The 15,237-nt window shown below is 49.0% G+C and overlaps 1 protein-coding gene across 7 annotated transcripts in view; it reads right to left on the bottom strand.

Annotated features, from left to right (window-relative positions):
• Positions 1-14,759, bottom strand: part of ADAMTS14 (ADAM metallopeptidase with thrombospondin type 1 motif 14) — a 37,918-nt gene extending 23,159 nt beyond the window's left edge. For all 7 annotated transcript variants that reach the window (XM_069863966.1, XM_069863967.1, XM_069863968.1 and 4 more), the window contains exons 1-4: positions 14,647-14,759; positions 14,011-14,393; positions 6,657-6,813; positions 5,205-5,401 (exon numbers count right to left, since the gene is read on the bottom strand). In XM_069863966.1, the coding sequence (XP_069720067.1) occupies positions 5,205-5,401; positions 6,657-6,813; positions 14,011-14,393; positions 14,647-14,755 (846 nt within the window). In that variant the 5' untranslated portion in view covers positions 14,756-14,759. The remainder of the gene's footprint in view (positions 1-5,204; positions 5,402-6,656; positions 6,814-14,010; positions 14,394-14,646) is intronic.
• Positions 14,760-15,237: the final 478 nt, after the last annotated feature.

Genomic DNA, 15,237 nt, shown 5'->3' with positions numbered 1-15,237 from the left:
GTTGTATTACTCCAAAATGGTATTTAAGCCCCTAAATCTTCCTTTTAAAGCAGGGCTAAAATCCCAACGTCCCCCAGCTGGCAGTGACTAGGTGCCCCTCCAGCCTCTAAACCAAAGGGTTAACCTCAAACCCCAGTCCCTGTTTCATTCAGGGCAGACAGAGATCTGGACCTAACAGACAGCAGCTCAGCAGCAACCTTTACAGTTAATTCAGAAAGCAGATGTGGAACCAGACTGCCCAAGGCCATGGACTTCCCTTAATAGCCAAATATAAATAATTAATTGAGAAAAAGAAATCAAAAAGGTTCAGTGCTCGCTCCCCCACAGCCCCCATATTTCTAAGGGGAAGCATGAGCAGGGCCAGCACCTTCCCCAGTGACACAGCGCCTGCTGAAGGAGAGGCAGGGATGGAACTGGGGGGGCTCAGCATCACCTCTACACTGCCCGCCCTGGAGCTGGTTCATGCCAGCAGAGGGGATGGAAATGGGCCTGGAGAGCAGTCTGCAGGCTTCGCCCAACTCCTCCTGCCCTCTACGGATGCCATTAAATTCATCTTCAAAGAGAAAACCCTCCAGAAAACACCTGTTCAGTAAAGACTCTGCTTTAGGAACCCACCTCCCTGAAGACAGGTGCAATAAAGATCTTCTTATCCCTCTCACTCACGTGGTAAGATGCCCAACCTGTATAATATTATCACCTGGCAAGAAATGCTTTTCAATTTCATTTAAAAAAGGATTTATTTTCTCCTATACAAGACCAGCCCTTAAGGCTGTCTGTGAAGGGCAAAGCAGCAAGAACAAGGAGCCCACAGGACCCCCCACAGGCAACTCCAAAGCCCTCAACCCTGCGATGCCAAGGAGACCATGTTAAACTTTACACAGAACAAATTTAAAACCCTGTGCATTCTCTCTGAAATGCCCAAAGAATTTGCCAAGTGCATTTCCCCTCCCACCCCAGACCCTCGCTGGCACTGGAAGCAAGCAAGGCTGGCTACCTAAATCCCTGCAAGCCTCTGGCCAGCCCCGAGTCTGCAGCCCCAGACATGAGATCTCGACAGCAAACCACACTGGTAACGTCTAGACCTCGCCGTTCTTCAGGGAAGGAAAACAAAGAGAGAGACGCGAGAAGAATTTGCCAAACCAGCAGAATAGCTGACATTTCAAAAGCCCAAATCGCTTACTCAGAACAGCCAAGTCATCTTTAAGCTCCTTTCTTTTATTCCCTTGCTTAATTTTCATGCTGGTGGATTCACCTCAAGCCCATCTGCCTGGGCTGACGGGGTAGGAACAGAGGTAAAAGTCTTTGTGATCACATTATTGGGCTTGCTACACGCACTTTCTTCCCCTGCAAGGGCTGCCCATGTTACCCACATTTTCAGTACAAAGGAATGGAGGACAGGGGAGGTTTGCTCTGCATAGCAAGACTAGATTTTATCACAGCTCCCTGTGCAACAGGCTATGTTGTCCCAAAAACATAGCAACAAACATGTTGAGTCTATACAGGGGGTGGGACAAAGTGCATGCATGCGTAAGAGAGACATCAGAGGTATTTTTTATTATTATCAGTCAACAAGGAGATGGTTCATGAAACACCCAGAAAAAAAAACCCAAAAAACACATTCGCCAGACGGACTATAATTTGCCCATTATTTTAGACTAGCCTCCCTCCTGAAACAGCACCAAGCTCAGCAAATGAGTGTCTTGAGGAACCCACACTCTGGCTCAGCTCTCCAGATAATCCCAAGTTAAAAATAAAGCTGGAGGCTTGATTTTTTTACCCAATCCTCTCCCTCACAGGTTCTCAGTAGCACTTTGTCACTCAGCCCCTCGAAACAATAATTTGGCTAACGTGCCAGAGGTGAGCGGGCAAATCCAAATCCAGAGAGGGCTCTAACTCACAGGATTTCCTTAGTAACCCAAAACAATGGGAAAACATCAAGTAGCTTTACATCCTTAACCAAATCATGGGCAATATCCTTCAAAAACCCAGCAAACCATCTGACATCAGGGCCAGGCTGATCCAAGCACATGGCTCAGCTTGTCCCCTCCAAGCAGCACCAGCCCCAGCCCTGAGAGCATCAGAAGCAAGCGTTGAGAAGTTTGAAAGAGAAAATCATGCCTCGGTTTTTGAATAGCCAACTCAGCCCCAGGATTCATTGGGTAATTTCCTCCCAAGGAGCCCAACCGAGTGACAAAAGACCGAAAAGCAAAGCAGGACACAAAACATTTCCTCTCCTCTTCCCCTCACAGGGTGTTGAATTCCCTCCTGGTTCCCAGCCCTTCTCCCACCCTTCAACCCTCAAACACAGCCATTGCTGTGGCTGCAGGCTGCTAATTTCGCTTTGATAGTATTGCAAACCTTGCCATGGGCAGCAAGCAAGACAGGGAAACTGCTTCCCCCAGCTGCCACGTTGCCAAAAATTCACCTCAAGAACTCAGCATCAGGGAAGAGGCCAGGTTTTCTAGGGTGGACACCACGATGCTCAGCTCGGAATTGTGAGATATACTCAGATGCACCTTCTCCAGTGTGCACAGGAAGAGATGGCAAAGGCATTTTGGCAAGCCAAAACCCCAGTTTCTGGTGCAGAGGCAGGCAAGCAGCTCAAAGCAAAGAAGGTCAAGCTCACGTCAAGCTTACTATCAAAAGATGGCATGTGGAAAATGACAAAGTGAGAATATATTGAAGTTAGGATGTATTTCAGAAGCCTGTGACCTTTCTAGTGTCACTTACTTCAACCCAACTCAAAATCCTCGTGTAGGTTCCAAGACAAGAAGGGAATGACAGGCTGGGAATGCAGGCTGGGAGCATGGAGCTAGCGGGGACGGCAGCCTGCAGGGAGGTTTCTTAGGTGCACAAAAGGAGCAGTCATCCTCATGTCAGCATCCCAGGATGGACACAGTGCTGTTTAATGAAAAGCCTGGCATCCACATTTCTGGCAACAAAATAAGGGCTTTCTTTTTTTTTTTAAAAAAAAAAAGTTCTCCGTGACAAATCATTTATCACCGAGTTTCAGCCCACACCAAGTTCTTCATAAAAGGGTTTGTGTCTGGGGAAAAGACCCAGGACCCTACCTACAGCAGCGCTGTGTTAAGCAGAGCCTGCACGGCACTCTAGGAAGGGGTATGTGTCGCACCATTCCCTCGGCACCTAATGGGAACGCTAGAAAAGGCCAAGAAAGTTTATTCTCAACTTCCAAGCTCCCTGCACCCTTTCCCTGCGATAGATCTTGATAGGAAAACTCCTGGAAGCATTTCCAGCTGGTTATGCAGGATCTCCCTGGCATACTCCAGCCCAGCTTATTAAGTCCTTTCCTCGTCAGAGGGCTCGCCAAGCCTCTCCTCCTTACCCTTGCCTCCAACTAATGGGATTAGTGTTGAGCTGTGTGGTCCCAGAATGCTCCTCCCCACCAACCTCTGGCACCCTCCTCTCTTTCTCCCTCTGCCATCCAGGCCAGAAAGCATTTTTTTTTCTGCTGAATCGGGTATTTTAAGGCAATCTGAGCCGGTAAGGAAATGAGGCGGCGCCAAGGGAAGAGGAGGCAGACGGAGGTCACAGCAAGGCTGGAAAGAAAACACAGTAAACCCAGAAAGAAAGAAGGGGAAGGGGGTGGGGGAAAAATGTATAAAAGGAAATAATACTTGGGGAGGTATTTGATGCATGCATTATCCTGTTTTTTCACCCCTTTTATTGATGCTGCTTTTTACCCTCTTCATTTAATTCATTAAAGTCTCCAGTGCTGCCTTTATGTGAATAGACAGTAGTCCTCTCTTCTCCCAGCACAGCAACCTATGCATTCACTCCCTGAAAAGTCCTGCCCACAGGGTACAAACTATGAAACGCGCCTGAAAACCAACCTTTTGATTAGAGCTGACAATCCCCAGCCACTCAAACATCCATTCCTCCCCGCCACCCCCCGATCGGAAAGGAAAAATGACATCATCTCTGACCCCCGTAACATGGGAAGAGCCCTGGGTTAGAACAAGGAACCCTGTGGCTTTCCCCTTGCAGACGGATTTAATAAGCAAAGGGTTGAAACTTTCAGAGATTGAATTTAAGTGATACTGAGAGCATCCTACCACAAGCATCAGGATAACACACTGTAGAATAAAATGTTTCAATGAAGGCATTTGTGTTTTAAAACCAACACCTTCTCTATTTGGGACTGGCCACGTTATGCTTTGCCTCAAATCCTGCATATCCTTACTCCTAACATTGATAATTTTCCCTTTGTTACTGGCAATATGGCTCTGAGCTTGCCTGCTAGGGCAAAAATAACACCCAAACAAACAAAAAGCAAAAGCATCTTTATAGCCCAGTTATTTCTGAGCTGGTTGCACCTTTCCATCACTACGCAAAAGAGTACTCGAATAAAAATAAATAAATAAGAGTTGACGATAAAGCATGGAAAACAAAACAAAAATCAGAGAGCACATGAAAGAGGGATCTTTGTGAACGCTGACCCTACTTTCAGACATTCAGGTGCCGATAGAGCAAACCTCCTGCACGATGACTGGCTGAATAAATATTGATCCTTCCACATCCCTCAGGACTTGGGGAATATGTATATTTTTATCTTAAAACCAAAAAAAACCAAAAAAAAGATGTGTAGGGAAAGAGAAGAGCACAGGCTGCCCCACGTCACTGGGTAAGGAGCGGTGCAGAAGTGGGACTGCTGCAAGGCTGCTATAAACTCTTTTCTGAACACATCTGACTAATCCTCCAGGTCCACAAGTTTTCCAAGAAACATGAAAAATTTCTAAAAATCTGTAAAAATTTCCCCCCCGTCAACAGATATTATTTGAAATAAACGTGATAATTTCAAAATAAATACACAACATCATAATTTCAGACTAAATAATCAACAATCATCCTCTTTACGAGCATTTGCTGAGATTTCAGCCACAAGGAGATGATCTTGGCCCAGAGAAACAGAAGATGCTCTCAAACCCAGGTGACAGTGATGGCAACCTACACACCAGACCCTACTGATGGCCAGGGGAATGTGACTGAGCTGAACGTAAGAAGGTTCTGCTTTCGATCACTCCAGTTGTCATGGTTATTAAATGACAGGGCTGGCTCTGTGAAGAAACAGCACCTTCTCCCCATGCAAAACACACTTTTTCCAGGTAACAGATTTGCAGCATCAGAAGAGCAGTAAACCAAAAGAGAGGTGGGAGCCACATTCCCCCAAAGCCAAGCCTTACTATGTTCATGAGGGTGAGGACATAGTTCTGGACGTGCTCCTTCCCATGGAAGCGTACGACTGAGTCATCCACCGCCAGCAAGACCTCGATGTTGTAGTCATCCTTCCTGGCATGGCGCCTCTTGCGCTCTGCATCCCCCAGCTGCTCTGTCATCAGCTCCAGGGAGTTGGGAAGATCGCCCACCTGTCCACCGGGCACTGAGCATGTAGGGCATAAAAAGACACAGCTATTGAGGTGACCTGACACCATGGTGACATTCAAAAGAAATACAAATCAAGCAGGAAAAATAAATAGGATATTTAACTCCAACCAGGTCATTGATCCAGCTTATTGTCTGGAGAAAGGCTTCTGAACCAGGAGCAAGCAGCACCAAAAGACACTGCTATGTGATGATGGTCCTACACTGCCCATTGAGTGGTTGCGGGACACCTGGGTAGCTGGGGAGGACATGTGCAAAGCTGAGGGCTGCTCTTTGAGAGCGACTAGCTGAAGCCAAAGCATCCTTCATCCTTCACCTCATCCTTCATCGTTCCTTGCACCCTTCACACAATCACTCAGCAGTCCCTTCAAGGCTCTCAAATGCAATTCCATTAGCAATGCTACAAAAGCAACAGGCACACCCTGGAAAACTTCTAAACTTCTTTAAAAATCAGGGACTGGACTACAGTGCCTTGAGAGGTGAATAAACACCAGGGATGGCTAATGCCTCTCTGTAAATATGAATAGGTTTATAGAGTGCTTTTGCACAACATTGACGCCACGCTTGTAAACACTTCTAGTTGCAACCAGCTTTGTGTGGCTGAGAAGGGAAGTCAGCAGGTAATTTATGTACACAGAGTGCAGCATGCAGTTATGTGATGGTCTTAAGAAAAAAAGCCACTTCTGCTTCAAGGAAAGAAGGAAAAAAAAAAAAAAGACAAGGCACTTGAAAAGTGAAATTAAATATAAAAGCTAGGAAAAGGAATGGTTTCTACTCTGTGTTAAAAAGTTAAATCAATGCCACATTTCACAGTGCATAGGTGATTAAAACAAGATCACAGGAGCTGCATCTCCAAGCTGCAGCTGGCAGACAAACTGGACCAAGTCTGGCTCCTCCTGACTCCTTCACTCACAAATCCCGACTTTGCTTCCCATCCCAAGGCCAATGTGATCATCCATGGGTCTAACTATACCCACCTAGCAGATTCTTCCTCTTTGAAGAAGAGGAAAAATAGCTCATATATAATTCATCCAATTTTAACCAAATTTGGAGGAATTTCAAATTTCCAAACAAAAGCCCAGCATTTTCTTCCCTTTCTTCTCACTGAAGACCCAACTGGCAGTCAAAGCCACCTCAAGCCATAGGGTGAGACGTACCAGCCAGAGGGCAAGTGGAAGCAGAAATCCTCTCCCCAGCCCCAAGAAATAGTTATTATCAATTGCCGGTAAAGAAGAGATTCCAGCAGTCCCTACTTTTGGGGTGCAGGTCCTGGTGTGGCTCAGCGTTGTCCTGACGGATGGCCGACCGGCGGTACACCACATGGGCCCTCCCGTGCTCCTCCATCTCCTGCTGCCCCCTCTCCAGGGGCTCAATGAAGAACTCGTTGCTGTCTGTCCGAATCAGACCAGCCTGGACTCCACAAAGGAATAGAGAAGGGGAAAAAAGGTGTGTTTTCATATACACATGTGTACATACACACTCAATATACTCATTAAAGATCGATGCAGATCATGTATGAATGCAAGGGGAAAATGCATCTCAAATAAAGCAGGTGTCTTGTTGCTACCCCATGACACTGGGATGGATCCATTACCACTTTCATGTATTATGACCCATATTTTCTCCTCTAGATGGGAAAAAAATAAAAAATAAAAGGCGGGGGGGTGGGGGGGGAGGGAACCAAACAAAAAATAAACCATCTGTGATTCAAGTTACATCTTAATATGTCTAGGAAACTCCTCTGTTCCTTCTCATCAACAATGGGTTTTTCAGCTGAACTGTGCATCAGGGGATACCAGCTGCATAAAATCCTATGCCACTTTACCTCCCTGCATCATCCCTATCCTCATCCTCACCATCCTGGGGAGGAAATGAGCCATTTCACTGACATTACTAACTGCAGTCACTGCGAGATGGAAGAAAAAAGAAAGCAACATCTTTGCATCGTGAAGTGCTTGGGAATTTATCCAGGGGAATCCATCCAGAAAAGAAGCTGGGAAGTGTTACAACCCCACCTCCCAAACACAGGGAAGACAAATGAGAGGGCAAACATTGCTGGAAATGTCCTGGCTACCGACTTGCTCCTAATTAACAGCAAGTTCCCACCAACCCCCCCTTACACTCCACAGCGCCGGCTAACTCAGACCTTAAGCAAGCAAAAGGATCACCAGGATTTGGCTTCCATCCTGCAGCCAGCACCCCCCAGCCTGGCATTTTTCACAGCTCCCTCCACGGCGCACGCGCACGCTCCTTCCCCTGGCACTGCCTGCTACTGCCTGCTGTTGAATAGCTGCCTGGAAAACACAGGCAGAACATACGGATCTGTTCTTGGAGCACAGCTTTCAACAGCATGTGCCTACTGGAGTCCTCATCAGGGATGGAGTACTGGAACTGTTTTCATCAAATAAAATAAAATGAAAATTATATAGATACATATGTATTTGACAGAGCAGTACGAAGACGTAAGCTGGATGCTGTAAACAGCCAGGCAAAGCTGGGACTCTCCCAGGCCCGCTTGGGTCAGTGGATCCCCTTCACATTCATGTACCATTGCACCCAACGTGGCATCAGCCAACATGGCTCTGTCAGACTTCATCAAATTTCCTGCTCCACTTGGGTTTTATTAGCTGCTTACCTCCTCTGGAAAGTAGGGGTTTGGCTGGTTTTGCTTTACCTCCTTCCCGAAGAATCTAAGTATGGGCAGTTGTGCTAAGACCAACTTGTCTGACACACGTACCTCAGGTCCGTCCTGCGAGACACACTCAGGTCACCAGGACAGGATCTCTCCAGCCAAGGCTTGTCCCACCACCCCCAGCCAAGGAGATGAAAATCACAGAATTACAGAATGGTCAGGGTTGGAAGGGACCCTCTGCTAAAGCAATATCACCTACAGCAGGTTGCACAGGATTGCATCCAGACAGGGTTTGGATATCTCCAGAGAAGGAGACCAGGCAAGGTGGGGGTGAAGAGGCCGAGATCAAGCCAGGGAGCCAATCCACAGGTCAGGTCTAGTGATGGCTGGGCAAGTCCATGATGATGGGGCAGGCCCAAGCCAGTGCTCTTTATGAGATGTTAACAGAAGGCAGGCATCTATCGCTTAACTCAAAAACGAGCAGCTACAAAGGGCAGAGTTCTGGGCATTCAACACAGGCATCACAAACCGGCTTGGATTTTATATACCTGAATAACGCTGATGGTTTCTCACTAACTAACGTGCTTCCAGCTCGCACATCGCTACAAATTAGGGCTGGAGTGGCACTCCTGCCACCCAAAAGCACCCAGCATGATACCACTGCCAGCAACCTATTTTAGCCGAGCGGCACAAGCAGGAACCTCTACCCCACAAGGAGGTCTGCTCGCACAGCCCCTCACAGCCCTGTCACGGTCGTTTCACCCGGGACAAGGCACCCCAAAGCCGGTTTATGGGTTTATGGCCAAAGCCAGGACTTGCTGACTCAGGTGGCCGGAGGAAAGCCGGACTGCTGTGCCGGGGCAAAGCTGGATTAAAATATGAAAGAGCCTGGTCCCGAGCCACAGCCCACTTGGGTTTGTGCTGCTCTGTAGCTCATGACTAATTATATATGGCTCAAGTAATAAAGCAGTCCAGACTTTCTCGCCTGCGCTCTCTCCTGAAGGCGGGATGCAACACATCGCTGTCTCTAGCGATGACCAACAGGCAAAGCGGATACCGCAAGGACGTGTGCACCCATCTCATCAGAACAGCCTAATGAAACAGAAATAGCAGCAGTCACCCTGGCATTTGAAAAAATAAAGAACCAATCCAAAAACACCATTGCAAGAGGCATGCACAAACCTGCTCAGTCTTAAAAAGAAGCAGTTTGCGTTGCATTTCAGCGTTTTAGAAGGTTTATAACTGTAGGGAGACAGTACCCAAAAAGCCTCAATAAGCTTTCCTTGGGCTCCCGCCAAGAGATCCATCCCATCCTCAATGATCAATTTGCCATAAGCTTCCCATCCTCTTATTTTATTTAGTTTAATAACAAATCAAATTAAAACTGACAAGGGACTACCATTACTGATATTTCTAACATGAGATGTTGTCTGCAGCTCTTGGTGGAAGTAATTTTCTAAACTAGGAAGTGGTCCTTTGAAGACAATTCCAGCAGGGAGAGAGAAAATACACTTTTTTTCTTTTAAGGAAACACCAAACTCACTCCTACCAGCTCGCAAAGGGTGAAGTCCCTTTTCCATCTCTCCTGCACTGCCCCAAGCTGTGGGAAAGATGAACTGGCCCCGCTGGTCCAGTGCCAGCCTCGCCATGGGAGACCCTCCTCAGAACCCCGGGTAAGCGACATCACCACTGGGTAAAAAGCTCCAACCCCCACTGGAATTCAGGAAATTCTGACACTGCAACAGAGCTGAAATGTGGAAAAATTAATAAAGCTGCTCCACTCAGCCAGAGAAGTGAACAGCGTGGAGAAGGGGGAAATCCAGCTGCGTGCATAGTATCTGTTTTTCCTACCCAATTCACACTTAATTTGGACAGAAAGTCCCAGAGAGCCGAGCTGTGCGAACGCAGGCACCGTCATCAGCCACTGCTCCCCTTTCATCCAGAGATCCAGAGATCGCCCAGTGAGGACATCGGCAGGGATCTGCAGAGGGATGCATCTGCCACGCCACACGTAGACCTGGACCACACCTGGCAGCAGCATGGGGTGTGTGGCACCAAGGCACGGCCCAGAGATGCTTGGTCGCTATTTTGGTACCTCTATGTCTGCAGCACAGCCTTCACAACCGATTTAACACAACGCTTTGTGCTCCTTGGCTGCTTTCCCCTGCTCTTTGTGCCAAGGCAAAAGATTTTTGGATGTCTACAGGGAGCTGCTCCAAGAGGGCTTTGCCAGATGACCCAAGCCAAGGACTGAAATGGAGCTCCTGGTAGTGTGAGGACACGGAGATACACTCAGTGCTAACTAATTAATTAGCTTTTAAGCCCAAATAAGACCTGGTTTTCATCTCACTGCCAAAAAATTAGGATTATCACATGGGAGAAAAGCGCTCATACCCGCATAAAATCCTGGGATCTACGTAACCAAAGAAACATCTCACCCTCTGGGCATTCAACCTGGCATCTTTTTTCCTTCCAAAAATAACCTTACAGTTCAGGAGCTGCAAGGAAAATCCTGGAAGATAAATCCATACCTTTTGCACTGGGGCATCATTACGAGGACTGCTTCTCCCTTCATTCCCTGTTAATTACTGCTCCTGAGGGCTTTTGTGCTCTGCTTATCTGCTGCCACCCATCCGCAGCAGGCCAGGGTGACAGGGATGGAAAATGCTGGCTCTACAGTTTGCAGCACATTGGCGTTAGTGCAAATAACCCTGGAGAGCAGCGGGGGAAAGTCAGGCACAAAAATCAAATACGGTGCCTACAGATAATAACCTTTCACTCATCTCTGCAATTAGCAATTAGCAAAGCACAAAGGAAGCAAGGTCAACCACACGGTGCTGAAGTCCACGTGGAAAGATGGGACACCTTTGCTGCAGTGAGATGTGTCTACCATGGGAGTTTTCTGACTAATGCTACTTTATCAGTTAGGAATTTGGTGGATTGGATCAGCTTTGAAATTATGTTATGGATGACAGCATCTCCCCATCCTGGTATAAGACACCTTTGCCAGAAAAAAAAAAAAGCAAACTGGATTTTCATGTGTGGATGCCTGTAGCAATTAACAGCCATGGAAGGTGCCACGGGTTTGGCATTTGTGAAAAAAAAAAAAAATCAGCTCACTTACATGGCTAAATATGGATATAGGAAAGACTAAATGTGTATCCTCTTTTTCAAGAACTGCGGTGTGTTTCTTTTCTCATTATTTATAATCTCAGTCTCCGTTTATACACAGTGTAATCTCTTTGTGTACACAGCCTTCATCCGCAGCATCCCCGAATGATTCCTCTGCCCAGAAACGATGAGCCAAGTGTGGTCCTGTGCCTCCCACGCAGGCTATACTAGGACACAAAAGCCGCAATCCCCTCTTAAAGCTCATGGATAACTTGTAGAAAAAGTCCAGAGCAATTCTGGGGTACGTGCATATCAAAGAGGAACACAGCTCCCTACAGCCAGTGCTTCTCCCCACGTTAAGTTACTCCCCATCTAGCATGACATTAGCAACAGTCCTGAAGGGTACATCCCTCCTAGATGCTCTGCCGCTTCTCTGCCAGGTCATGCTGGAGCTACAGCATGGCCATAAATCCCATCCTCCCATCCCACCGACACCTACTGCTGCTTTCTGGTTCTGCTTCTTGTTCCATTTGCTACATCAAGCCCTTCTTACTGCTTTTGGGATCCTCTTGGTCTCACGGCTCCTCCAAAGGGGATACGTAAGCTGTCAAAGGACCATACAGATATCTACAACCAGCCAGAAAAACGCATGCAAGACAGAAACCAACTGTTGTGTTGGATGTATCATAAACCCCTCTTTACCGAGAGAAGAGCCGAGTCCCTGCTCGAGCACTGTCCTCCTGACCTCCTCCCCAGCCTCCAATCGCCACATGTGCTTTACCAGATGATGAAAAAGTACTTCTTGAGGCCAGGGCATTTATTTTTTGGCCACGGAACAATAAATAAATTGCAGGAAGAAAAAGAAACAATATTTTTTTCTCTCCCCTAGTGCTGCTACGTGAAGAAATAAAACATCTGCAACATGACACTAACATCAGCAACCACAACACTAACACTGTGTCCCAGGATAGCTTTGGAAATGGGGCGCCTGGAAACCACTCTGCAGAAGCCTCTGATGTTTGCAAACACCAAAGCTCTGAGCATCAGCACAACGCAGCTGGGCTAATCCCGCCCTGCACAGCAGCAGCAAAGCCCCCACAGAACCGCCTGCATCGAGGGTTAATGAAGGTAAAAAGGGATGGAGCAAGCACCCTGAGCTGCTAATCATAGGGGAAGAAACACTTCTTCCTTTAAACAAGATTAAAAGAGCAGGCTTGGGGATACCATGGATGGCAAGATAGATATGGCTACATGAATCCACATACAAAAGCATCCTGCAATGCCAGCTACATCCTAAACCGGCATCACTGCTCCCACCCACAGCCCAAGGATGGCAAAAATAATGACAACCAACCTCTGTCTGAGAAGGTGTGCAAGAGACCAAGACAGACTAAAGCCTAGAAAAACCTAGAAAAGCCTGGAGAAGCCTGGAAAAGTTAAACTAAAGCCGGTTTCAGATGGACCCGATCAGTAGAGTGGGCTCCAGGGAAGAGTAAACCCCTAACACCATCCTTGCTGCTTCCTGGACGTCGTGGGACATGGACAGCTTCTAGCATTCTTTCACTCATGATGTCAGCAGGAATTACAGCTGTAATGCAACCTGCACACTCGAAAAACAGGTTTTCATTCCAGAAGCAGCATTACTAGTTGCTTGCTAGAGTTACAGGAAATATCTTTAAAGCTTTCAAGCCTGCCCAAAATTTGCCAGCCCCACCGCAATCCATGTCACAGAGAAATTTCAGCAAACTCACAGCTTCAAGTGATTCCAAAAAGAGATGCTTGAAAAGTTGTGGATTATGTGCCAAAACTGCTGGCAAAAAAAACCCCCACCTACTATATGTAGACAAAATGTGTAACGCTAACTGTGCAGCTCTATCATTTCTGCTTGTATAGTACACCAGGCGCTGTATAAAAAGAAAGGAATGCCAAATTGTTTGTGCTGGAAGCCAAAATTGGCTTAAGCAAGTCCTAGAATAAAGCAATCAAAAAGATATATTTTTTTAAAAAAGGCAAAATGAAACGTTTATTCTAACACAGGAGTAATGTAAGTGGTACCAGGAGAGAACAGCAAACTCTGGCACCTAAAACAAGAACTGAATTGGCTCAAAGGAAATCTGAAGAGCAACGGGCGAAAGGTATAAAAAAAAAAGAAGCAATTCTTCAAGCGTATCAAAGGTAGGAAACCCACAGGCAGAGCTGACGCCAGGGCTAAGGAGGTAACAGAGCCACTTAAAGTAATTAAAGTGCTGCGTCAGTAAGTTACCAGAGCTGAAGTGTGCTCACCCTGCGCTCAGAAAGGCAAAAGACTGAGCACATCAGCTATTAGGAAAAAAAAAAGGCCCTCCCTGACAAAAAAAAGATGCTGAGCAAGAGGAAGACTTCATGCTAACAGTGATTTCAGGAGATGCTCAAGCTCACTCAGCCTCATTTAAGAGGTGGGAAACACAGAGCAAAAGTTCCTGAAGCAATCCCAAGGTAAAACACGGTGAGTGAGGACGAAGTAGCATCACTGGCAGCATGGGTACCAGTCCCAGAGGCGGCGCAGAGCTGGGGGTAACAACACCTGACACCTCAGCACAGGAGGCAGCTCAGGCACAGGCGGGCAGCTTTTTTAACTCCTTTAAATAAATATAGCTGCATATATAGTAGGGGGACAGAGCGCTTCACGCCTGTAGCGTCCGGCACCGAGCCACGCGGGGAAAGGGAACCTGCGGAGCCGAACAGTAAAGGGGAGAAGCACAGCGCTGCCAGCTAACCCATCACCAACCAGCCAGGATTCAGGACACCGCCGCCTCTCGAAAGAAAACCACCCCAAGACAGAGGAGCGTGACACAGGCCAACCTCCCGGCCGGCCTCAGGCTTACCAGCCCGTCGCAGTTGCTGATGGCCACGGCGGCGCCGGGCACGCCCGAGATGTCGCCCGTGAAGAGGCAGCGCGGCCGCAGCGGCTCCCGGAGGAGCACCTCGAAGTCCTCCTGCCACTCGGCCACGGCGCTCGGCGGCACCAGGCGCCGGTTGGGCCTCAGCCGGAGGTGCAGCTCCTTCCCGAACACCGTGACGTTGAAGTAGAGCGGGCGCCGGGGGGGCTGGTCCGGGGGGCTGCGGGGGGCGCGGCGGCGGGACGGGCGCGGGGCTTCGCCGCTCCCCGCGCCGCCCGACACCACGTGCGAGACGAAGCGGCCGCGGCGGTCGGCGCTGAAGGGGACGGTCACACCATACTCGCTGAGTTTGCCGGACAGGAGGAGCTCTGCGAGGACGAGAAGGAGGGAGAGGCTCGGCGCCGGGATGCTCAGGCGCCGGCGGCCGCCCGTCCCTCCCGCGGCGGCTCCGCTTTGTGCCGCTAACGGGGCGCGTCAGGCGCAGCGGAATAAACTCGGGCTGACGCGCCCCTCGCACGCCGACCGTTTCTCGCCCGGCCTCCGTGTCCCCCGGTTCCCCGGCGAAGCCCCCGCCGCCGGCAGCCCCTCTCCCCGCTCGCCGTCCTCCGGGGCGCGACCCACCTGTCAGAACCCCCGCGGGGCGCCCCGCGGCCGTCCCCGGGGCGCCGCCGGCGGCCAGGCAGCCGTGCAGGGGGACGAGGCAGGAGAGCACCAGCCGCAGATAATCCATTTGGGGCCGGCGGAGCGGCGCGGCGGGATGCGGGGCGGGATGCGGGGCGGGCGGCTCCGGCCCCCGCCTCCCCCGCGCCGCGCGGCCGGGGGCGCTCCCGCTGCGGGGCCCGGGGCGGCGCGGGGCGGGCCGGGGGAGGGTCCGCGCCGAGCGGAGGGAGACACGACTTTACTAGTTTGGTTTTTTTTTAGTTTAGTATTTTTCTTAAATTAAATTTTTTAACTTACTTTTTTTCTTGACTTCTTCTTGTTAAAAAATAATAATAATTTTTTTTTTTTAAAAAAAAGGCCTCGGGTTGCGTTTGGAGGGATCTTTTCTTAGAGTGTATAAAAAAAAAAAATAAAAAAGCCTTTTCGGGCAGCCGGCTCCGGCATCCAAACCTTCCGTCGCCTCCTCCCGCCCTCCCCCAGCCCTGCCCGAACAAAGGCGAGGCGCGCCGGGAGCCGCGGGGGGAGCCGGAGCCCCCGGCTCTGCCCCTTCCC

Source organism: Phaenicophaeus curvirostris, chromosome 9 (genome assembly GCF_032191515.1).
Source record: "Phaenicophaeus curvirostris isolate KB17595 chromosome 9, BPBGC_Pcur_1.0, whole genome shotgun sequence".
NCBI lineage: Eukaryota > Metazoa > Chordata > Aves > Cuculiformes > Cuculidae > Phaenicophaeus > Phaenicophaeus curvirostris.
Note: the sequence above shows the minus strand (reverse complement) of the source record. Positions and strands in the feature narration are given on the sequence as shown.